The 24,953-nt window shown below is 37.1% G+C and overlaps 1 protein-coding gene across 4 annotated transcripts; it reads left to right on the top strand.

The window, feature by feature from the left end:
* On the top strand, positions 1–23,652 carry sufu (suppressor of fused homolog (Drosophila)). 4 transcript variants are annotated; one of them, XM_052090443.1, is made up of 13 exons: positions 1–328; positions 4,324–4,458; positions 4,628–4,764; positions 8,847–8,989; positions 11,235–11,320; positions 11,757–11,829; positions 13,879–14,035; positions 14,199–14,301; positions 19,355–19,393; positions 20,032–20,163; positions 20,638–20,776; positions 20,858–20,923; positions 21,040–23,652. In XM_052090443.1, exons 1-13 carry the CDS (start codon positions 177–179, stop codon positions 21,127–21,129), a joined length of 1,452 nt encoding a protein of 483 aa, XP_051946403.1. In that variant the 5' UTR covers positions 1–176; the 3' UTR covers positions 21,130–23,652. The 4 variants fall into 4 exon arrangements, with proteins under 4 accessions (XP_051946403.1, XP_051946404.1, XP_051946405.1 ...); XM_052090444.1 differs by having other exon boundaries at positions 13,882–14,035; XM_052090445.1 differs by lacking the exon at positions 19,355–19,393.
* Positions 23,653–24,953: the final 1,301 nt, after the last annotated feature.

The following is a 24,953-nucleotide window of genomic DNA, read 5'->3' on the forward strand; positions in this document are numbered from 1 at the left end:
TGCTGGACGTCAAATCTGAGAAAAACTGCAACAGTCTACATTGAGGGGAAAACTATAACAAATGACCCCCCACCTCCCCACCAGATATTAGTGGTTTACTCGCCATTTTCAATCGGAAGTTTAAGGAGAAGACCTAATTTACGTTTTCACTCTGTTCGGTGTGTGACCGTGTGGGGATGGATGAGATGCGGCCTAGCAGCGGATCAGCAGCGCACCTCGGCCTCGCGTCGCTCTTTCCCCCGGGATTGCAGGCTATTTACGGGGAATGCAGGCGACTGTACCCCGATCAGGCGAACCCGCTGCAGGTCACAGCCATTGTGAAGTATTGGTAAGTATATTATCTTCAAGCTGGTTGTGGTCGCTTAATATGTATACATTAAAGCCTGACAGCAGAAAGCATCAAATTAAAACTGAATTATGCCTTAAAAACAGTCTTAACTTTACACTGAAAAGTGATAAGAATATAAAGGGTCAATGGCCTCATCACCGTTACACACTATTGTAAACCATGTTTCATAGAGCATAAATGATCCGGGTATCGTTCGTTCATTTGTTTTTGCTTTCATATATAAAAACGAGAAAACAACTCCTTTTTTCGTTTAAATTATGACTTGATTTTTGGTTTTCCCCTTCTTGCACGGAAATCAGAAAAAAGACTTGATATTCCGATTTTCCCCTGTGGGTGGGGCTAAATCTGATTGGCAGGATATGCATTCATTGTTTTTCAAATTTGTATTTGTTAGCCTGTAAAATTAATAGTCTATATGCATGTTATTTGTCACCCAATTATTTGGCTTCACTGACTGAAAAAATCTATTGAAATAGCCTAAATTCAAGCCTAAAAGCCTGTTCACGCACTGACAGTTGTCATTATACAAATTTAAATAATACATTTATTCTTTGTTTTAGATGTTTTTATTAACTTAAATTCTTATGAATAATATATTTTTTATAATGTCTATTTGTTATTTATGGCCTGTATGCACATACACATAAATATGCTTTGAGGTTCCTAGTAATATGCCACATGCAGGCTATAGTCAAAGTTTAGTGCTATATTACATCGTCATTATAATACAATATAATGCAGGATTGTCATCTGTCCTCTTATGTCAGATTCTTAAATTTAGTCAACAAATTCAATCAGACTGCAAAGACACTGTGTTTGGTGTATGGTTACTATGACCAAATAAAAGGAAGTCGGTATCAATATAATACATTTTTGGATTGAGATTGAGATTGACCCAGGCTGTTTAGCCTGTGTCATGTGGATTTACACATACACAGCAAATTATAATTGCATAAATTATGTTAAGAGATTAATGTTTTAAATGTAAAAATTGTATGTAGAAATATGAAATTATTGGAAAAAAAATGAAACGTCTACTTTTTAACTATATGAAACTAACACCGCCATTAGGTGGCGGCAAGTCTCTAATGAGGGAGTTGATTCCTTTATTCCAGGGGTCGACAAGTAAGGTTGGCATCGGGCCAAAAAATATTTTTGACACTAGATGGCTGGCCAGAACATAGTCAATGGATAATTTAAGAAATTAATTGATGAAAAATGCAACTAGAATTGCATGTGACAGACTGTTACAGTGTCTTTTGTAACTGGTAGTGAGCTGTTACTCTCTGTTAAATCCTGTAGTAGGACAGTCATTAACAAAAAGCCACATTTGTGTGGGGGTGTCCGGGTTTTACACTGAATACATTAATAAAGCAGTAGGGATGAGTCACGATTTTCGAATATTCGATTTGTTGATTTAATTATAGAATATCGAATAGGTCGTGCGATAATTGTCTAAAAAAATCCCGATGTTTTCGGTGCGATTCGGTGGTGACGCCGTGTAACCAGAGGGTGACGCTGCCAATAACGCAAAAGCTGTCACAAGGAACCGCAAAAGTAATGATTATGAATGTTTCAAATATAGCAAGGAGACATTTTAATTGTTAGTGTATGTGTCGGCTGCAATATTGTCCGCAGTAGTTAACGCAGCATAGAGAAATGCACATTTCGGATTAGACATAAGCAGAGAGTAGGCTAGTCGGTTTCTTTTCGTTTTGAATTATTTCGTTTAAAATTAGACATTTTTAAGCTTTCTATATATTTCTGGTGTCTGTGAGGCAGCTTAAACGCGAGTTTCGGTTCATTTATAAGATGAGCTCCAGTTCACGAGCAATGCAATCTTGCCAGCGCCTCCATGTCCTGATTATATTGTCTGCTATATTTGCTTCTTATTTATTAACTCCAGGCAATTGGTTGATAAAACATTGATTAAAAATAAGATACAAATGATACAAAACGAAATTAAATTTTTAGAAAGGCTTTCTACAAAACAAAACTTAATGATGGTCAAAATTTCAGGCAGTGGAGTACCAAATCGCCTGGCTGAGGGTGGATGCAGAGCCAAGATTGATGAAGTGTTTCTGCCAAATGCCTCTGTTGCAGCAGATATGTATCATCAAGAAGTTGGGTCAACTCTGACCAGGTTGTCCATGTTTGGCAGTAATCCCATCACATCAGTAGAGGACAGAGCCAGTGTGGAACAGCACTTCACAGAACAGAGGCCTGACATTTCTGTTCTTTTGATGAGGCAGTGAACTACAGTGGCACACCTTTCAAAAATGCGTTGATGTGTCTAATAAACACAACAAAAAGATTCAGCCTAAAAATTGTTCATGTTTTATTGATTATCTGATGTTTCAACGATTTACTTAATCAAAATAAATGCATGTAACAAGCTAAAATTTCTGTAAGTGTTTCCATGCATATTGGAAATATAATTTCAATAACATCTTAGTGAAAGCTACCCTACATTTCAGATGACAAATGTGGATATTTGTAGGCCTATGAGATTATTAATTCATGATTCAAAAGTGTAACAGTTGTTACTTATTTTTATATATTTGATATAGTCTATTGGTGAAGTAGCTTTTTTAATATAGAACTGCTTTTGAAATTATTATGCAAATGTAAAGTCATTCTGTTGGATAATATTTGTTCCTTAGTGTAAAATGGAAGTATATGGTAATTTTATTATATGAGCAAAAAACTATATGCTGTAACAGTTTTAGAACTAGAAAAATCTCTGCATTAATAATATGGTATTAAATGCATTAATAGGCTAATATAAAAATTGCTGTGTTTGCTTGGGATTTGAACCCGTGTCATCATCGTAACGTAAGTTCTACCACTCGGCCATGAGTGTACTCACTGAGAAATGCCCAAACATTCGTTTCTCCAGTGTGTGTTCGCTCACATGAGCGAGAAGCGCTCTTCATTCGTTTCATTCCTCAATAGAATAGTAAAAAAATATCAGCTTAATTGCACCTAATTTATTTTTGTTTGTTTATTTGATTTTTTTTTTGTTATCGCTGCTCCCCGCCCGGGAATAGGCTTATGTCGCCAACCGACGTCAAGATAGGCCTACAATATGAAATATATAGGCTATATATTGTTCTTGTCTCTATTTTTTCTATTTTTCTGGGCTAAAAATGTTTTATTCTGTTTACCATAGTTGTAGTATTTCATCTTTACTGTTAATTGACATTAACCCCACTTACATTTCAAAATGCGGCAATTGCTGCTGTTTTGCACAATATCCATTTGCGCCACCTGGCGGTCATTTCGCGAATGACTTGAAATGCGACTGGTTTATTTTTTCTGCGGCGATAATAGGCATTTTGGTTGACTACTGTAGGTGTTTGCCAATGACTGTCTTGAAAGGCATCCTCAAAACTGTAGTGAGCAGGAGTATAGGGACGGCAAAAGTAACCTATATTGCGATGGAATGCAATATAAACTATAAGAAGGGCCTTCTCTCCATTCAGCCTTTTGTCTGATAACCACCGTGACAACTTCAATGCGTGAACATGTTTACATTTAGGCTATTTCAATAGATTTTTTCAGTCAGTGAAGCCAAATAATTGGGTGACAAATAGCATGCATATAGACTATTAATTTTACAGGCTAACAAATACAGTGTTTGGAAAACTCTTAATTTGAAAAACAATGAATGCATATCCTGCCAATCAGATTTAGCCTCACCCACAGGGGAAAATCGGAATATCAAGTCGTTTTTCTGATTTCCGTGCAAGAACGGGAAAACCAAAAATCAAGTCATAATTTAGTTTTTTCGTTTTTCAAAAAAACGAAAAAAGGAGTTGTTTTCTCGTTTTTTCGTTTTTATATATGAAAGCAAAAACAAATGAACGAACGATACCCGGACCATAAATATTACTAATATGCAAATAACAAATTTACACAGTTTATCAACTGGCTTTTATCCACTCAATGTCTCTTCTTTACAATTTGTTTAGGTTAGGGGGCCCAGATCCTCTGGACTACATTAGTATGTACAGAAACGTGGGGTGTCCTGGCCAAGACATACCTGAACATTGGCACTACGTCAGCCTTGGTCTCAGTGACTTGTATGGGGACAACAGAGCTCATGAGTAAGCAAATGAACTGTTTCATGGCATGACAACGTGTTTTATAGCTCCTAGTCTTGCTCTGTATGTTATGTTTAGAGTTGCACAAAGTCCTGTAATTGCATTTGCCTATTAAGTAGATTAAGAGATCTGTTGATGTAGGTTGATGGCTGCTGCATTTGCATTTTTATAGATTCACAGGTCAGGAGGGCCCGAGTGGTTTTGGGTTTGAGCTCACATTTCGTTTGAAGAGGGAAGTAGGAGAGACCGCGCCCCCCACCTGGCCAGCTGAACTCATGCAAGGCTTGGCTCGATATGTCTTTCAGTCTGGTACTGTACCTACACTAAGCTAGACTGTATCGGTTTTATCAATTTCAGGCTTGTTTGGACTTAAATTTTTTCCTGCTTTTTATGATATGCTTATATGTTCCATGAGGATTACTTCTACTATTAGTTAAGTTTGTTTGCACCGAAAACAATAATATATACAGGGTTAGAAATGAACATTTTAGCCCATATGAGACAAATAAACAATAATGCACGTAGGTTTAAAAGTGAACTGCATTTTTAAAGAATTGTGTTTTATTATGTATGAAATGTTTAATTGCCAGATAGTCCATTTAGAATAATTTTTAAGATTATTCACATTTTACGAAAAACTACATTTGTATTTTAAAGTACTCGTCATATGAACAACCAGTAAGTAACTCCCATGACCATAAAGTACATGCAGTACTGTAGCAATTCTTGGCTTACTTGGAGTGAGTCAGTTAATTCAGTCAGCTCCAAAGGATTCATAAGTCTTTCTGATTCTCTAAAAAGAGCCGCCTTAAAGAGTCGTGTGTTTGGGAATCGGACAACAGTTGTTGGTTAACTAAAAAGAATTGTCTCAAACGAGTCATTTGTTTGTGAATCAGATTACTACGTCGCTTGTTATGTCTCGTGCTTTAGATTCAAAAGAACCAGCTCATTTCATTGGGAATCAGTCTACTGCTAGTGCTTTGTCTCGTATTGCACTGTAGATTTAGTAGCTGTGTTGTTGTGCCACTTAATAGTAATACAGAAAACACTGTCTGAGTATTTTAGTCAAGTTTTCAGACCACATCACCAGAATAATGCACGTTCAAGAACCCTTAACTAAACCGAACATCATGAAAATCATTTTGGTTTTGATTATATTATAATGCAATAGGGCTGGGCGATTAAAACAAGATAATCGAGATAAAACGATTATTGTGCCGCAATCCATTTCAAAACGAAACACCCCAGCGTTATATCTTTAAAGCATCCTTTATTAAATTCAAATAATAAGAAAGTGGTTTATGAAAATAAATTCAGAAATTTCTCTGTGTGGTCAGCGGCGCGCCTATGAGTTGCGTGAATTGACCGGAGAAGATTGAATCTTCTCCCGGCTGATGCACGCTCTGGCACGGGGACACTTGTCACTTGCGGGCATTTGCTGCAGCTAGATTACATTGAAGCGAATCATAATATATGTGTCATGTTCACTGCGTGTATCTTATCATGAAGAAAATCAGCGATACGCAGCTCTATTAAGAAGAGAACGTTTGTGGATTTTTGATGGGGCAAGTGAAACATCAATAATGAAAGAAATAACCCTTGGGGACAAACTAGAACATGTTTAAATGTATTTTAAAAGCAGACATAAATTGATAGAAAGCAAAAACCACCCACCAGAGTGGCCTGTGACAGTGTGAAATTCACTGGCCAAACAGAAAATTTACCTGCATTTGATGCTTGGCAAGTGTTCATTTTGGACCCTGAATATATGTTTGTAAAACATGATAATTTTCCATCCTTATTCTGACCCTCTGTCAGAAATGCTTTGTTTTGGTGCTCCATCTTTAAGACTTGACAATAAACGCCCACTGTAATGATTGGCTCTCTGCTCTTGACTGACCTAGTCTCTCCTTGCCATCTTTGTGTCATGGCACATGGCAAATTTTGGTTATAAAGCTGAAACAGCAATATCTCTGCTCTGGATGGTCCTAGATCCTTAGGGGGCTTTCACACTAGCACTTTTGGTGCGCACCCCGGTTCGAATGACGTCAGAGTTCGGTTCGTTTGGATGATGTGAACGCTGTCTTCCGAACTCGGGTGCGCACCCGCGAACCGTACTCGGGTCCGCTTAAAAAGGTGGTCTGGGGTACGGTTCATGTGAACTCCAGTACGGTTCGCTGCTGATATGAACGCAATCGAACCAAACCGTGGAAGTGAACCGCTATTGATGACGTATAATGTGGTCGTCAGTCTCACACGCGTCACTTTCAAAATGAGCGGAAAGGGTTTACTTTCGTGCGTGCGTGTGCGTATACACTTACCTTGACGAAAAGCGGGATTGACGCACACGCACTGCAAGCAGAGAGATGATTTCTGCTTGCCTTCGCAAAAATTGTCTTCGGCGGACAGCCCGCTGTCTTTTGAACGATTTCAGTATTTTTGCGGCAGACAGACGCAAGTGTGTTTCTCGACCGAGGTGGTACTAAAAACAGTATTGGGTACCAGGTACTATTTACAGTGGAACACCCCAAAAAGAGACGAGTTGTACCGTGCAGTGGAAAAGCCCCAATAGTGTGCTAGGTAAGTATAGTGTGCATGCAGAACATTTCAGGTTTGAGTGCTGGTTTTTAAACTCCACGTCCTGTTCATTAAGCTTACTTAAAACTAAACGCTTTATGAACTTTTTGAAGAACCCTGTGATGAATCATGCTTCACTGTTGCTTTACTTTTTTTCCATCACTGTAGCTCTGTAACCAGTGTAATCTCAAACTCAGAACTACAGCTACTATTGAGGACTTTTTTTCCTGTGAAAATTTCAGGTTCTTTTCTGGTCCAGAGATGTTCAACCCAAAAGTGAGGGGAATTTTAAAAAAATTTGAGAAATCTCAAACCTGAAATGTTCTGCATGCACACTATACTTGCATATGTACCCCCTAAAAAAAATTAAGACTCCAACCTTTCCCATAATAAATTGGCCCTAAAAGTGGAGCATTGTATTAGGACTTAAGTTCTAAGTCTAAAGAGCAAGAATGCACATATATAAATATTTTGTTCCTCATGTACCTTGTAATGTGCTGTAGAGATCAGTTTTTGTTCCAAGGAGCTAGGACCATCCGGAGCCGAGATATTGAGGTTTCCATAAACTGCTGTATAACCAAAATGCCATGACACAAAGATGGCCGTCGTGGTTATACCAAGTAAAATAAACTGGTGGTTTTGCAATACCTAGAGGTAATCACAAAAAAATAACAAAATAATTTGCAAAACGCATGCAAATGTTTTTTAGTATTTTTCTTTCTTATAACATTTACTAGAAATTCTTTGCTCATTTATCCATAAAATCAATTGGCAGGTTTGGGGAGTAACTGAATGCCTGTAATGGGATTACTTATTTAAAATACAAAATATTAGTAACCGTATTCCACTACAGTTACAATTGAAATCATTGGTAGTACTGAAGAGATTACTTTGCATTTTATTGTCATTTGTTTCATTTAATATTTAGTCCTTTCAGATGGAAAACATTTATAAATATAAATGATGCGATCCAAAGTGCATTTGAACAGCGGTGAAACACTTTCTTATGATGTGTTACATTCATACGAGCAGACAGAGAAGTAAGTTTGGAGCAGAATAAACAAACCTTGTGTAAATTGCCAGCTTTACGCTAAGCTAAAATGCTATTTCTAACCATTTTACATGCACGTCACCAAGGACGATCATATTATTTTTTTAATCAAGAGAATTCACGTAGGATCATAATTCTTTTTTTTTTTTTTCTTTTCTAGTAAGACTTTTGATATTAGGGCAAAAATCATGTTCTTGATAATCATTTTTGTATTGTTTTCCTGTAAAAATATCTAAAATTCTATTTAATTTATCTTGTTTTAGAAACAACACTGCATAAGATATTTAGGTTTTTCAGAGAATGTATTTTTAACTTGTGTATTTTGTCTTACTGCACTGACAGAGTATTTATAGTCCAAACAAGTGAAAAAAATCTACCAGTGCTGAAGAAATAATCCAAATTATTTAGAATATGCTTACTGATCTTGAGTAATCTGATGGAATATGTTACAAATGAAATTTTACAGCATGTGTTTTGTAATCTGTAGTGGAATACATTTCAAAAGTAACCCTCCCAACCCTGTCAATGGTAACTAAGATCTGTTTTGTCAAGCAAGGTGAGCGGGGCTGTAGCTGTACTCTTTTACACATACTTAAGCTCTATTTCAAAATTTGTGGATCAAAAGTGGTTAACATTTTGTGTCTAACTTCTTTTATCAGAAATAAACAACAGACTGAAATTGAGGTTTAACTAAACAATTTTACTATTTAGGGTGACTTAAAAGTTTACAGAGCATTCAGATGAATAATTTTCTCCGTAACAGAAAACACATTCTGCAGCGGTGACCACATTTCATGGCACAGCCCATTGGACAACAGCGAGTCCAGAATCCAACATATGCTACTCACGGAGGACCCACAGATGCAGTCAATGCAGACTCCCTTTGGTCATGTCAGCTTCCTTCAGGTGAGCAGATCACACCAACAATTTTAATAAGGTTTTTTAAAATAGACTGATATCTTCATCAGGGCTCAACGGTAAGGATGACTCGGTGGCCCTGACAAATATAAGAGAGATTTGAGCTATTTGACAACTACCTCTCGCCCCCTTGTTTCAGTGTTGCCTTCTTACTGCATCTTACAAAATATTTTTTTTTGGTTTGTTAAACCTTGCCAAGTGACTGGTTGTATGTCCTCAAGTTTCTGATGTGTTTCTGAGTGTTGCTGAATCAAATGATGTAAATGCTCTTGTTTTACTGGTGTCACTCATGTTTACATGCACTTTGAAAGTTCGATTTCAGTCAGACTAAAACAATCATTTGTCTTTTTAAAATGTAAATGCTAAAGTCGACTCATCGAATGGGTGGGTAAAAACAGTGTTTTTCCAATGCATTGTTTGAATGATATAGATTCTTAAATACCAAGATCAATCTTTTACACTCTGTGCAACACTCCACAGTAATGAGAGAATCACTTGATTAGCAACCGAAAGTCAAGACAAGCAACAAGAAAGTCCCTATGTGACTAAAATGTACATTGGCAACTGGCTGGAAAATTTTTAGATTTCACTTACGAGTAATTGTGTAGTACAGTGGTGGAGTATTCAGCAGCGAGATCCTTTCACTGCATGTTGAGAGTCAAATTTATTCCAAATGTGTGCGTGTCCAAAGATGAAATCCACGTAACCCATTTGTCATTTTAATAATGTCTCTTTTAATACACTTTCTGTTCGCTATAGTCAGTTCTTGATTCAAAATAACAAAAAAAGAAACGTTTAATTCTAATCACATGTAGGACAGATGAGATAAAGCCATTCAAGGCTCTCTTGTTAACATGCGCACATTTACAGGAATGCCATCTTTCTTAAAGAGACAACACCGATTTTTAACACGTATTCAACAAATCAATGTAAATACTTATAAATAGTACAAATTATGTTATTAAACATGTTGCAGAAAATTATATATGCAATATATTATCATTTATTGATTGAATACATGGATTTGTTCATTTTTAAAAGATACAATATGACCAAAATGAATTAAAAACTAATAAAATATAATTAGTAAAATGTATATTTTCGTAATATACATCGTTAGAAGGTGTACTGTATAGGACCCCTAGGAGAGAAGTTCAAATGTATGCAAAAGGGACATAACTGAAATATGAATCAAACTTAATTTAATCGTATCAAAAACTGAATCGAATCGAAACTGGAAATCTGTATCAATACTCAGCCCTTACTCATCATATCTGTCCAGTTTTTGCAAAGTCACACCTTGATAATGCAATGTGCTGTGTCATGTATACTTGGACAGACAGCTGAAGACTGTTGCTCAACTGCGCAAAACCCTGCTGTAGTTCGATTATAGCTGTGGATGTAAAATGACTGACTAAGACAAGTTGTTGTTTTTTAAATGGTAGGAGCTTCAAACAACTAGGCTTCCACAGTTCCAAGTGTTTTGGAAGTATCAGCTTGAATGTTGAAAACAGCAAAAACAAATCCGTAACATTTTGCATCATGTAACTTCTGTTTCTAGCAAAAGCCAATAGGTTGGCCACCTGCTTAGCTAGCATACTGGCAATGTGCTGTCAACATTTGTTATGACTTGCTTATGGTAATTTCTGGTTCCTGACAAAAAGACTGACAGCTTAACATCTTTTACTGGAAACTGATGGCAGATTGTGCAAAACATTTTCATGATTATAAACTGGTATATGTGGGGGTCAGTGAAGAAGTAAGCAGAGCAAGTAATACAGAAAAAGCATTATTGTTAAGCCCCATGGTTTTCAAACTGGGAATCACGCCTTCCCATGGGGACGCCAGAGCATGTCAGGTGCAGAGATTGATGAATATTTCACCAAGTTAAAATCAAAAGACATAAATACAATAAAAATGTATTGTGAATATAAATGAACATTAAATGCATATCATGTGAGAGTGCATCCATGTGGATTTTTTCAGAGGGGGGACTTACTCCCCAAGACTTTGAAAACCCCTGGTTTAGTCCTTCTAAATAATTTAGTTAACCTTTCATATTTAGCCCTTGAGATCTGATCATGTTATTATGTTCATATAGCCATTTAGGTTAATCTGACTTTATCTGTACATTTTAAATAATCAAATACTGTTTGTGATGTTACTGGTCATCATTTGCACACATGTACTTGTTGATCAGTGTAAATTATTTATTTTCCTCTGTACTCTCCAGATTGTGGGCATTTGTACAGAGGAGTTGCAAGCTGCACAGCAGTGGAACGGTCAAGGCATTCTGGACCTGCTGAGAGGAGTGCACATGTGAGTAATCCCACTGCCAGCCACGAGACAGGCCAAGGACACACTCATGCTTAACTGGTGGGAATACCGCTTTAAAAAAACTGCAGGACAGATTTAACCAGTTGAGAAACAAGATGAATGTCCTTGATGTGTTACTTTATTCATATGGTCGCTCTTGACAAAAAGCTTTTGTGGGTGTTTGTAACATTGTATGTCTGTGTACAGTTCACCAAAAGCAATTTTAAGAACATGTGTATCATGTTACTTAATGATGTTTAACTTTTGCTGAGCTCTTGTGGGCGCTGTAGATAAGAGAGCAGTGTATGAATGTGAATGCTGTTACTCTATGCTAATTGGGTCAGAAGCATTAATTAGCTCTGAGATGCTTTGTGGTGTTCTAGTTTTTCATTAACTGACTGAAATGTGGTTTGTTTCCTTTTGCTGCTTTTGTTTGCAGTGCTGGGGGTCCATGGTTAATCACTGACATGAGAAGAGGGGAAACCATATTTGACATTGATCCACACTTACAAGTAAGGCTTTCTGTAGTTTGCATGGTGTTAAACTTGTTAACATTGTAGCCTGTTAGATACTGTCGCATTTGCGACTGGAAATTGCTGTGTGCGAAAAAATATTTAGGCACACATTTAGGTGCGAGTGACCCGATTGAAGTAGGGGTGGGAGGAAAAATAAATATTCCAATGCACAGCGATTATTTCTCCAATGATTCTGGATCGATGATGCTTATGCACATGCCAGAGACAGATGTAAGAAATAAGCTTGTATCATAATCAGTTGAATTAATTTATTTAATAGTTTTGTGTTTTGAAAACCAATATTTATTTTCTTGTGTGAAGAGGTCAGTGTTAATCACTTTTTATGATGACAATGCTGCCATTTCAAGGCTTTAAATACACTGTACACCAACAAAACGGTTACTTGATTTGAGTGTGGATTTTGTAGTTAATGCAATTTTCTCAACCTGGTTACAGTTATGCGAGACCGGTCTAACACAGGGCAATTTACAGTGCAAGAACCCCAATTTTGGTGAAAATGTGAAATTACTGTGTTTTGCCTTTGCACAGCAGAATAATCAATAAGAAACAAATGTAGATGTATCAGTAATCTTTTTGAAATCGGGTCGTGACTCATCGAATCGTGAGGTGCCTAAAGATTCCCAACCCTACAGTCATGGCCAAAAGTATTGGCAGTGACATAAATGTGCTTGTGTGTTGCAAATTTTTCTGCTTCAGTTGTTGTGGTGTTGACTCACATTGTTTATAGATTATTGTGCAGAGTGATCAGATGCATTTTAAATAATTTAAAAAAGCTTAATTGGCCAAAAAAAGTACCTTTATCACAAAAACCAAATTTCACAGTTTTTTGGTCCTGGCACAAAATGACCAGCCAACATAATTTCACTAATCATATCAGCAGCACTTGGGAAAGTGTGAACAAGTACTAGTCAGGTGAAATCACTCTATCATTCTGATTGGATTATAAGAGCAGACTGATTTCTATAAAAGGAGGGAAGAAGTGCTTCCAAGCATTGCGTTCTTGTTCGCAATGGTTACCTCTAAAGGAAGGCGTGCAGCCATCATCGCTTTGCATCAAAATGGCCTCACATGCAAGGAAATTGCTGCAAAGAATATTGCGCCTGAAAGAACCATTTACCAGAACATCAAGAACTTCAAGGAGTGAGGTTCAACTGCAGCGAAGAAGGCTTCAGGACGTCCCAGTGTGTCCAGCAAGTGCCAGGACCATCTCCTCCTGAGGAGTCAGCTATGGAATCGTGTCAACACCAGTGCAGAGCTTGCTCAATTTTGGCAGCAGGTTGGTGTGAGTGCATCTGCACGCACAGTGAGGCGAAGACTTTTGTATAATGGCCTGGTGTCAAGAAGGGCATCAAAGAAGCCACTCACTAATTGCAATCAGAAGGAGGTTACCCCATGTGACTATACTCCCTAGCAACTGGGCAGTTTTAGTTGCTTAGGAGACCTGGCTGGAGTCACTCAGCACACCCTGGATTTGAACTCAACTTCAGGGGTGGAAGTCGGCATCAATACTCGCTGAGCTACCCAGGCCCCCTATATTTAATGTACAATGATCATAATGCAAGGCGAGCACGTCATAGATAAATGCCCCTTTTCAGCAGAATTTAGCATTGGATTTGGAATAGATTTAGTATTTTAACAGATAAACAGTTTCTTTGACTGTTTTCTGAAGGTGGTATCTTTTTAGACTGGTTGACTCCAAAATTTGTGTTTAAACATCAGTGAAATTAGTTGATCTGTGATAATATTATGGTCATACCTCCCACCCCTATCATTCAAGTATTAAATGATTATCATTGATGGTGATTAAGGTAATCTATTATAGCACTACTGTATCACAGCAATACCGTGAGGCTTTAGGAGTGATGGAGCATGGGAAAAGGTGGGATGTAATTAAGTCTGTGGTAGTTAAACTCAACTGTTCCACCCGCTGTTCATCCTCTGCCCTCTCTCTGTGCTGAGACAGACATATGTCCAGCCATGCTGATCCCCTGCTGATTTGTGCGTGTGTTGATTGCTCATCCCAAGCAGGAACGAGTGGATAAGGGCATTGAGACAGACGGCTCTAACTTGAGCGGTGTCAGTGCCAAGTGTGCCTGGGATGACTTGAGCCGCCCTCCCGAGGACGAGGATGACAGCAGGAGCATTTGCATTGGGTCACAGCCGCGCAGGTTGTCTGATAAAGGTGAGGTATGCTAACGACAAGCACAGCCCCATTTAAAAATAAGACACCAAACCCAATATGCTTTAGAGATATGAGAGACTTCCATAGCATTGGCTCAGAATTGTTTAGGGTTCAGATTACTTTGTCATTGTCTCTGGCTAATGAGTGTGTGTTCTTTATACAGACACTGAACAGATTAGAGAAGCCTTGAGGAAAGGACTGGAGATTAACAGCAAGTCTGTCTTGCCTCCCATCAGCAGTCAGAGACACAGTCACGACCGGCCACAGTAAGTCCTGCTTTTCTATGGCAATTATGACTGCAGCATGCTTGTTCTGGTCAAGCGGATATGGTTTACTCATTGCTAAGACCTTAAGTCTTGAAGTAGGAGGTTGAGGAGTTTGTGTCAGGATAATACGGTGGAATTGGCAAACATTTTCGTTTGCTTAGCCACCTGTTCTGGAGTGTGTATGGGATGGTGGTATGACGTGTATATACAGTATGGTAGTAGAAATGTCAACCGGTAGAGATTTTGCTTTACTGTTTATACCAATGTAGATATGTTTGCCTGGTTGTCAGTAGGCAGGACTGCTTCTACATGATCTACATTTCATGTGAGAGTGTGAATCAGAGTAATGCGAAAATATAGCACAGTGTGTCTCAAACAATTAAAGACAAGGAAGATCATGTTATTAAGGTGTGAGCAACGTTGCAACATACTAAATTAATGTAGAATTAATTTGATGTGTGGTCATGTGTACACACGTCCGCTGTTTTACAACATATCGTCTGTTTTAGATGTTTTGCAATATGTATATTTTATACCTTTTAGTTTTACTGTTTTGAGTCTTTTATTTGAAGGTTTAATTTATGTGGTAATGTGAAGCTGTTTTTATACTGATTTGTGCACCTGTGACTGAAGTATTTGTCATTGGATATCCAATTAAATTAACTATACTGTGATATAGCCAATACAGTCACGATGATATAAATATACTCTTAACATGATCTAAGCTTTTTTTGGTCATTCTGCCCACCCCATTTAGAAAACTGTAAAAAGATTGTTTTTAAAAAGGCTTGACACATTTTGGTGCTAAATGGAATTAATTTTATGAGTTTTGGTTGGTTTATTATTGGTTTGAGAGTGGCTCAGAACTTTTAGCCTGTCCAATATGTTGGTAATTGCCTGCAGGTATTTATTTAGTTTTGAAAGATTACAGCCTGTCCCTTCAATCTTTGTTCTCATGACTGCTTACTCTTTCCAGCTGGCCTGTTATTGCTACAACATTGTTACTAGCTCATTCAATTTGGTTCCTGTCCATAATCTGCCAGCAGTAATGAGCACTTGAATAGATAATAATATCTATAATAATATATTATCGATAATAATATTGATTATACTATCTAATGGGATAGAATAAAACAATATTCTATACCATTCTTAAGGCCCGTTCACACAAAGAATGATTACTATAATGAGCACTGTAATGTAACTATATTAGCGTCCACACCAATGGACGATAACTTTCTGCTTATTCTAAGCATGCGCTACAGTTATGTTCACAGTCAAGTAAACGGATGTAGATCTACTGCTCTACGATTCACAAATAAACTAAAAGAAAAACAGACAGATACAACTTCAAAGGAGGCAAGACAATGTTGTTGACATTAGCACTGGATACCTGATAGGGCTGCACGATTTGGACAAAGTCATATTGGGATTGCGATTTGAACTGCGATTATGATGGTAATGTTTTCCACATGTTCAACTGTAAAAAGGCTGCTGAGGTTTTCACACTTGAGAAATCTTAAAAAGAACCAAACTGAGACCTATTTTCAGTTCAACCACAAACAAATAAATATATAAACAGTGAAACAAAGTCTTCTTCATATTCAAATGTTACCGTCCACCATGTACCTGTTTTTGTCCATTTTGTGACAGGGTCTCAGCCCACTAATCATCATTAGTTTTTGAAACGGTCAACTTGAATATTAGGGATGCTCCAATCAGGATTTTAACATCCAATACCGATCTCCAATTTTCTTTTCATCTCATCAATCGATGCTGATCATTTAACTTTTATCAGCAGCTATGTCAAAACTTGTAGTAAGCTTTTTGCTCAATGTCACTGTTAATTACATTTCCCTTTTGGTAAAGCTATAGTTGTTGCCTAGTTTTTGCTGTCAAAAATAATGTTGGTTGATTGAATAATGCAATAAACAAAAAATAGTTTTTATATAAATGTTATTCTTTATTCTAGGCCTTAAAAACTAGTAGGCTTATACAAATTATTCTATATAAGATAGTCCTAAAGAATTAGGCTTAATGTCAAACTGAAGTTGAACTGATAACCCATTGGTGTGATTAAATTTAAAGTGAATATTTTGGTTAGTTTGTCACCATTTAATTTAATTATTTTTATTCATTATTTTATTATATTTAATTTAGTAATGCATTATAGTATAGTAACTAAATATTTAATATAGATTTATGTAAAGCGGACCAAGGAAGGGACGGGAACAGACGTCAGCTTAAGGGGTAAGCTTTATTTTTTCAGTTTAATTAATTTAATTTTCTTCACACACAAACACACACGTATTCTCTGCCGTGTTGTCAGCTTCCGGATGCTCTGTGGCTGCTGGCTTTTATCCGCTCTCCTCACGCTACTGCAATTAGAGACAGGTGTTAGACATAATTTAGCTCAGGTGTGAGCGTCCTTACCGCTTTTCTCTCCCGGACGGGCGCTTGACCACGCCCCCGCTGCCACAATTTATTATATGTACTTTCCTTCCTTTTCATTTTGTTGGATGTTGGTAATATTAGTTCCGTTTTCATTTGTTTCCACAGGGAGTGTAATAAGTGCGACACGCTCTCGTGAGGTAAACAAATGACGGGAGAATGAAGAGATGTTTCTGGACACTACAGGTGTTACTGTTTATGCTGTTTGCTCAGCAATCATTTAATAAAGATTTTTGAATTATTCCCCATCTTGTATTCCACTTTATTTTTATGATACCTGTTTCTTGCGGATACGGAGATGCTGCTACCGCAGATAATAATAAAAAATGCTTCACGCAGGATGCGCCAGTTTAGTGTAAATAAAGCGTTTAGCGCACGTAAGCAAACGCAACCGAACTCTGATCATTTCCTGTACTCTTAGCATGAGAGGGAGTTGTGGAGCACAGAACCGCTCTGAAAACACCAACAAAGTTCTAACTTAATATAGACTGGACAGAGCAGCGCAAATAAACTTTGAAGAGAGCAGAATATTTATTTATTTAATTAAATCGCAGCCCTTCCAGTTTAATAATCACACAAGGTCATATCGCGGTTTCGATTTTATTTCGATTAATTGTGCAGCCCTAAATCCTGAGGTAATTTTTGGTATCTGCTTGTGTTAGCTTTCCATTATCTCATCTCTGTTAATACTAATGAAGACCGTTGAAGAAACATTGCTGGTTCCTGAGCAGGAGTTTCCATTTTGTTTTTGTGTGTTCTAACAAGTGGCGATGGATTTTGATTGACTGTCTAATGTTTTTATCGTTCGACATCTGGAGGAAAGTCACTCTGAAAGTGATCCCAAATGTATTGTTCCTCTGTAACGCTATAGTTGTGTTGTGGATTAGTATATTAGTTATACTAATAGTTATCATTCTTGGTGTGAACGGGCCTTTATATTTAAGATTACACTGCCAGTTGTTAGATTAAATAAAATGATTTAAAATAATTTAAACATTGTAACAATTTAACAGATACTTAGTTATTAGGCCCCTGATAATAGCAGTTAGATAGTAGCGCGGGGGGGGGGGGCTGTTTTAAGAACTCCATCATCTCATTAAATGCTGTGCAGTTCTGCTCATCTCGGTGCATGGTTTGTGTGGGATAATCTCGCTATCCTGTTTTTTGCACCCTCTTGCTCTGGAAGGTGCCCCCTTTATGTCCTTTTGTAACCAGGCCAGGGCTTCACATATACAGCCTGAAACTCTGTCTGCTGCACTCTAAGGCCCCTGGACACTTCATACAAAATTTAAGAACAAATGGGTGTGACATAATTTAGAACAAAATCTGGCAAAAACAAAGATGTTTTTGATTTCGCTTTGGTGGTTCGTAACAGCTTGCCACTGTAAACTTTCAGGTAAACTTATACTGACTCAACACCTTCTTTTTTCCATTGGTCCACGTCATCTAGAGCTCCACTTACTCCAACTACTATAGCTTGTTATCACATTAGCACCATAAATGTGAACACGACAGACTATTATTGCACGTTATCTTTTACATATACAGTAGTACTTGAAATTGAGTAGTTAAACCCGCTTCATTTACTGATCTTGTGTGAATTCTTCTCCAAATGAGAATGAAGTCATTGATAACATATTTTAATGGCACATTAGTGGATTTTTTTTTACATGAAGTCTTATGTTTAAATGTACCTCCTAAATGCCTCCCCCAGCGGTGTAGCCAGTGTCTGAATGTTCACAAATAGTGTACCGTTGCTCAGCTGTTTCAAACTTCTTTTTAGCTCTGAGTGAAAAACGAAAAAGCACTTTGCAGTGAGAGTGCCGGGGCATTTATTGTGTTGCCTAAACCAAAACTATCAAGATATTTGGAGGGGAAAAAAAAAACAATTCCAGATTCATGCATATTGGCTGATTGTGCTCACTTAAATTGCTGCATATATTCTCTAGAAGGTCTGTTTCACTTGTACATGCACTAATTCTAGTCATTCTGTCTCCCCTGATAATGACATATGTTTTTTATTTTGTTTAATGCAATTTCTGTCATTTATAAAGCTTGAATAGGATGGATTTATTAAGATTTTACATGCCCTGATCTTAAGAGGCAATGAAGCTGGCTTAAGTTGTTTATGCGTTTCGTGCCATTGGGTATCATTTGGGGATTACATTTTAAACACCAGAAGCACTTCAATGCTTGGTCTTCAAATTGTAGCATTTTGTGCTGATATTTGTGCCTTTTAGCCTACCTAATGCGACATAATGCATCTTTATGTCATTAGTCAGTTGTTAATCAATTGTTATTTGATTAAATCAATTTATCGAGATCTTGTTTGGTTGAAAGGAACCACTATGCAAAAGGTGCATCAGTCCAACATTTATTGTAAAAAAAAAAAAAGTCCTTTCAGTAGCCACTGAAATTTCAGAATTTCAAATATCAAGATGATTTTAAAGGAGTTGAAACCTCTTCTGGCCTCTTACAAAAGGGAAAGTTTCTTTTAAAAGTGGCTGTTGAAAGAGATACATTTGATTTGTCTGTTGGCAGTAGTGATAAATGCATTCCTTTACTTCGCTGTGGTACAAATCTGCCCCTAATTTCTCCCTAGACAATCGGTTGGACATTTGCAGACCCAGCAGAACTCAAGGTAAGAGCAAACCAGGAGAGAAACTGAATATTCTTCGCTATGGAGACAGTTTTTTTTTATTTTTTTTATTTCACTTTGAAAATCGGTGTACTGTATGCACAATGCTTTGCTCAACAATTGAACTGCAGTATGATCACTCAAATCTACATTGACCCCAAAAACTAGTTGGACACTTAAGCCACAATTAAAACTGTATGCTTTGTGTTCATAACAAAATATCAAAATAAGTGTTTGTTTATTTTAAAGAAAGTTTAAGGTTTTAAATGATAAAATGGTATTGTATATAGATGTAGACAATATGCATCACCTGTGATTACTCTACTAGGTCATCTGTGTGAACTTTAGGGTAAATGACTTCAAAACTTGTATTAAAAATGACCCTGGAATCAGTTGGCTAAATCTAAAGGAGGGAAAGGCTGAGAAAAAGAGTGTTAATGGGTAGAATATAGACAAAAGTATGATAAGCATATCTTTCTTTGTGCAGTTAATTCTTACATTTTAAGTGGGGCTTTTTTGGGCCACTGTATATTTTCAAATGTATTTGTTATGTCGTCTTTCCTACTCACCATGAATTGTCTCTTCCCTCCCCTTATTCTGTTTCTCCAACTTCCCCTTCTTCCCCCACTACATCCAAAAAGTCGTAAGGACAGTCTGGAGAGTGAGAGCTCAGCTGCTATTGTCCCTCATGAGCTGGTGCGAACACGACAGCTAGAAAGTGTCCACCTGAAATTCAACCAGGAGTCTGGAACTCTACTCCCACTGTGCCTCAGGTAGTGCACGGGGTGCATACTCACGTGTATGCTCTCACACATCATTTCTCTTAAATCCGGACTGTTTGGGCATGAGTCAGCAGAATAGAAATTAACTTTATAACAATAGCAGGGTATGACTTTGTGTAGGCCAGAGGTTCATATTTGGCTCTGCAGAAGCTAGAGGGAAAAACATACTGCACTTCTGTGCTGATTTGCACTTTATTCAATATTACAGATAAACCAAGCTCATTGAAAGACAAAAAGCTGGCACTAAAGATGTTGCTGGCACTAAAAGGGAAGGATATGATTCTGAGTTTTATGTAATCTCCTAGTTTGGACAGAAACAAAGACAAGGCACACAGGGGAGCCTTTGTTTGAAGTCCAAGGGAGAAAGTGAAAACCGGGATTCTTTGATAGTTCCCGCTTTCTTTAACAGTTATTGCACCTATCAATGTAAATTATTCATGACTTTTATTTTTCCTTATCTTGTAGAGGTCGGCTACTTCATGGCAGACATTTCACATATAAAAGCATTAATGGAGATACAGCAATCACCTTTGTATCCACTGGGGTAGAAGGAGCCTTTGCCACAGAAGAGCATCCATATGCAGCACATGGCCCATGGCTACAGGTAACAAGAGACGCATTATATTTACATTCCTTAGAATTCGTTGCCTACATGTGTGACTTTGTTCTCATCTTCTCAATTCAGATATTACTTACCGAGGAACTTGTAGAGCAAATGCTAGCTGACATCCAGGATTTGAGCTCCCATGAAGTAAGTCTGAAGTTATTCTTGATCTGCGGTTAGCTGCACTTTAACACATTTTAATTTTAATTTTTTTACTTTTTAATGTTTTAAAATGCTGAGTTCCTCTTAATCTTCTTTCTCAGTCTAAGCTGCCAAAGGAGTACAGCTGGCCCGACAAGAAGCTCAAGATCTCCGTCCTGCCAGACACAGTGTTTGACAGCCCATTGCAATAGACTGGGACCTTGCTGTCTCTGGCTACAAATCCACATCTCTAGAAAGAAGATAAACTTCAGGCTCTTGTCTGAGTCATGTGCCTATAAAAACAGAAGGAAAGCCTGAAGGAAACTGACCTTTAGACATTTCCCCTATTTCCAGAGAGCATTGTTAGATGATGGCACAAGACCCAAAACATTAAGGTTTTGTATTGTGTCCATTATACTACTTGACTTTGAATTGGTGAATTCATCTTTAACTCTTTCCCCGCCAGCGTTTTTTAAAAAAAGTTGCCAGCCACCGCCAGGGTTTTTGACGATTTTCGCTAAACTTTAATGGCCCGCAGAATATTTTCTTCCATGAATATATGAAGATGCTATATATCACAATAAAGATCTGAGCCTCTGCTTTTAGGCAAAAAAAAACGATTTTATTTTATCTTCATTTGTTCTTTTTTTATTTGAACAGAGGTAGGTTTTGTCAAAAAACAACATTTCAGACAAAAAGCTGAGAAAAAGGCATTTTTATGTCTGATATTTTGAGCTTCTCAATACTCCACTTCTTCATGTTTGAGACAATCGCAGTCTGTTTCTTTGATCAAAGAGTTGCGTACTCTTTCAAAACATGCGCAGGGGTCTTCCTTACCGTATAACACCTAAAACACGGAAACCCGGAAAATTCCGTGTTTGGCGGGGAAGCGTTTTTTCATAAAACGCGGAAAATTCCGTGTTTGGCGGGGAAAGAGTTAAGAAATATTTTCAAAAACATGTCAGGTTGATGTTTTTCTGGTGTCTGCCATTTTTTCCAAAGACCGTAAGGGCATATTCTTTATTTTAATTTAGCAGCACGAGATAATGTACCAGCACCGGTGCCTTCATTCACCACAGAATGGACAAAAATGTTTGAGAACATTTGTTCTTCTTAATCCTGCTTCTAATGTGAAGGAAAGCACACTAAGGAATAAGCCTTTGTGAATAATTTGTATCGAAAAATTGCTGTTTTGGCAGAGTATGAAATTCAGTAGTGCCTATTGTAAGTTGATGATCTATGGTAAGGTCTGTTCAATTTGACAAACAACAGGTGGTCAGTCAGTTCACCTACACAATGCCAAAGCATGTACAGTACTGGTGTTTTCTAAACCATGTCTAATGGACCATAAAGATGAGAAGCAGGAAACTGTTGCATGATATTTTAGTTTGATTTTGTTAACCATTTCACATGTATTGGACTTCATTTACTTAAGACTTTAAGTTGTGATTTAAGAATGCGATTGCATTCCAGGCCTCTTTGTAGGGAAGCAAACTAACTGATTCCTGAAGAGCAGTCTATATTCACAGAATGTGCATTTGTTATTTTTGGTTATGTGCTCCATAATGAAGGGCAAAGTGTAAAAAAGAACCTCTATTAGTGCTTTTTAAAAGATTTGAATTAGTGTAATGACATTTTTTTATATTTTGAAGAATCATTACACTGCCTGTGGTTTTGTTACTCTTACGTGCATTTAAGTTATTTACATAATTTGGTGTATTTGTGTTTTGTTTTTGTTTTTTTACTACAAAACCTGAAAAATATACATGTTTGTAGGATTTCCCTTATGGCAAATATTGCCATGTTCATTTTCTTTGCAAATAATTAGTTAATTTCTAATTTAATTACTGCTCCCAATAAGCAATAAAGCCTGTACTGTTGGAGTACTCAAAATGCCAACATTAGTTGGTTTGGCCCACTTTTTTGTTTCTCCGTCTGAATTTTATTAAGTAACAGAAATGTCCTTGTGTAGTTACAGTAAATCAGGGATCAAATCAAGCATTTTTCAATCACTATTTTGTCCCCTGAGGTCAACCTATGCAAGTAAATTTTAGCTGCTTGCCTTTATGACTTCTATGTTCACACCTTTGTGTGTTAAGCAAGCAAGTAAGAACTTGAGCTCACACACATGCTGCTGATTTGCTTTTGGGTCTATATGGCGGAGTACATGTTGCGCCATTTGGGACACGGCTTATAATTGACCATTTTCTCAGGTAACTGATTTGCTTCATAGCATATCTAAAAATAGTGTTACTAGTAAGCTGACGATTCACAATTTTATTTCTCAGTGAGTGTATACAAGATGTGTTTGAGTGCCGTAAGTTGCTTCAAAGATATTGTCATTTTTATATAGAACGTAACGTGATGTTATTGAACATTTTTGCTGTTTAAATATTTGAAAATATTTTGTGCATTCACCTAAAAATCCGGTTTTTATTATTCAAGTGGTGGATTTCAGGTCGTTAAATTCAGGTTGTTGTATACGGTTGAATAATTCAGGTGGCAAAATTCAAGGATGATATCCAGGAATGCAAGGAAGAGCAAACGAGCGTCAATGTATTCCATCTTTCTCTTGGACAATCGCAAAGATTGAAAAATCATTTCATGATCATGTAAGGAGTCTTTGAGTGCATTTGGCTTTTCAATAAGAAGATCAGTACTGTTGTTAATGGTAGCTTTTTCTTTTGAGCTGCTTTTTTTTTTTTAGATCTATTGCTAAAATAAAAAATGTCTTTCCCATAAAGGCTTGGAAATTGTGATCCACTCATTCATTACATCAAGGTTAGACTATTGTAACTCATTGTACACAGGGTTGGGAGGGTTACTTTTGAAATGTATTCCACTACAGATTACAGAATACATGCTGAAATTTGTAACATTCTGTTAGATTACTCAAGATCAGTAGCGTATTCTAAATACTTTGGATTACTTCTTCAGCACTGGTAGATTTTTTTCACTTGTTTTGACAAACTCGTGTTAAAAATACATACTCTGAAAAACCTAAATATCTTATGCAGTGTTGTTTCTAAAACAAGATGAATCAAATATTTAGATATTTTTAAAGGATTTTTGCCCTAAGATCAAAGGTATAACTTGAAAAAAAAGAAATAAATATCTGAGAATTTTCTTGATAAAAAAATATGATCGCACCTGGTAACATGCATGTAAAATGGTCTAACACCATCAGCATTCCACTGTGTGTATCGCTCTGCTTGTGTCGTGGCGTTCAAAACTAAGTGTAAGAGCACTGCAGATATGTTAAGAGCTACTGTTTGTCATTTTAACAAGTATGTTTTTGACATTATATATGTTATCCAGCAGTTGGTGGCAAAAGATAATTTTTTTTGTGTAATATGAGCCAGTTAGGTGACGTGAAGTGCATCCGTGTCAGCCAGTGTTACATACAGCACTCCGTGATCACTCGTATTAACACTGCACTTCTAAAGCTATAAAATAGCTTTAAACTAACAACTTCAGCATTACGGCTCATCACAGCTGAGAGACACAACAGACCGATTAATTACATTAATTAACTTGCCTCTCATCAGACTTTCCACATTGGAGTGGACAAACTGTTTAAAATGGGGAAGATTGCTACCAGCTATCACGAAGCTTGGATGCTATTTTTCCACTGAGAAAGCTGATCTTCAGAAAGCTGACAGCATCTCTGCTTGGGAGTGGCAACAGGTGATCCCACACGCTCCGTCTCTCTCTCTCTCTCACTCACACACACATCCTTGTTTATCCAATAACTTGTTAGAAACAGCACAAACCATGATACTATTTCTGAAGTGACATTTTTTATTTACTAACGGAGTCTCTGACGCATCATTTGGTTTGAAACAGCAACAACAGATTCTGATCCGCCGTGTAAGAAAGTAGTTCCATGCACAAATGCATTTTTGAGACCTAGCCGAATTATTTTTAAATGTACTTGTTCATTGAACTGTTCTATATACGCAAAATCACACTCACATTCGTGCTATATTTTTCACTTTCACACATTATTTTAAGGCTCTCTGATTAACTCACAAGC

The sequence above is a fragment of the Xyrauchen texanus genome, chromosome 24 (assembly GCF_025860055.1).
Source record: "Xyrauchen texanus isolate HMW12.3.18 chromosome 24, RBS_HiC_50CHRs, whole genome shotgun sequence".
Taxonomy (NCBI): domain Eukaryota; kingdom Metazoa; phylum Chordata; class Actinopteri; order Cypriniformes; family Catostomidae; genus Xyrauchen; species Xyrauchen texanus.

Bases quoted from the DNA above. Each gene is read 5' to 3' on its own strand.
- sufu (XM_052090443.1), top strand. From the start codon at position 177: ATGGATGAGATGCGGCCTAGCAGCGGATCAGCAGCGCACCTCGGCCTC. The intron at 329-4,323 runs GTAAGTATATTA...CAATTTGTTTAG, and splicing joins ACAGCCATTGTGAAGTATTG to GTTAGGGGGCCCAGATCCTC. The intron at 11,830-13,878 runs GTAAGGCTTTCT...GCTCATCCCAAG, and splicing joins ACATTGATCCACACTTACAA to CAGGAACGAGTGGATAAGGG.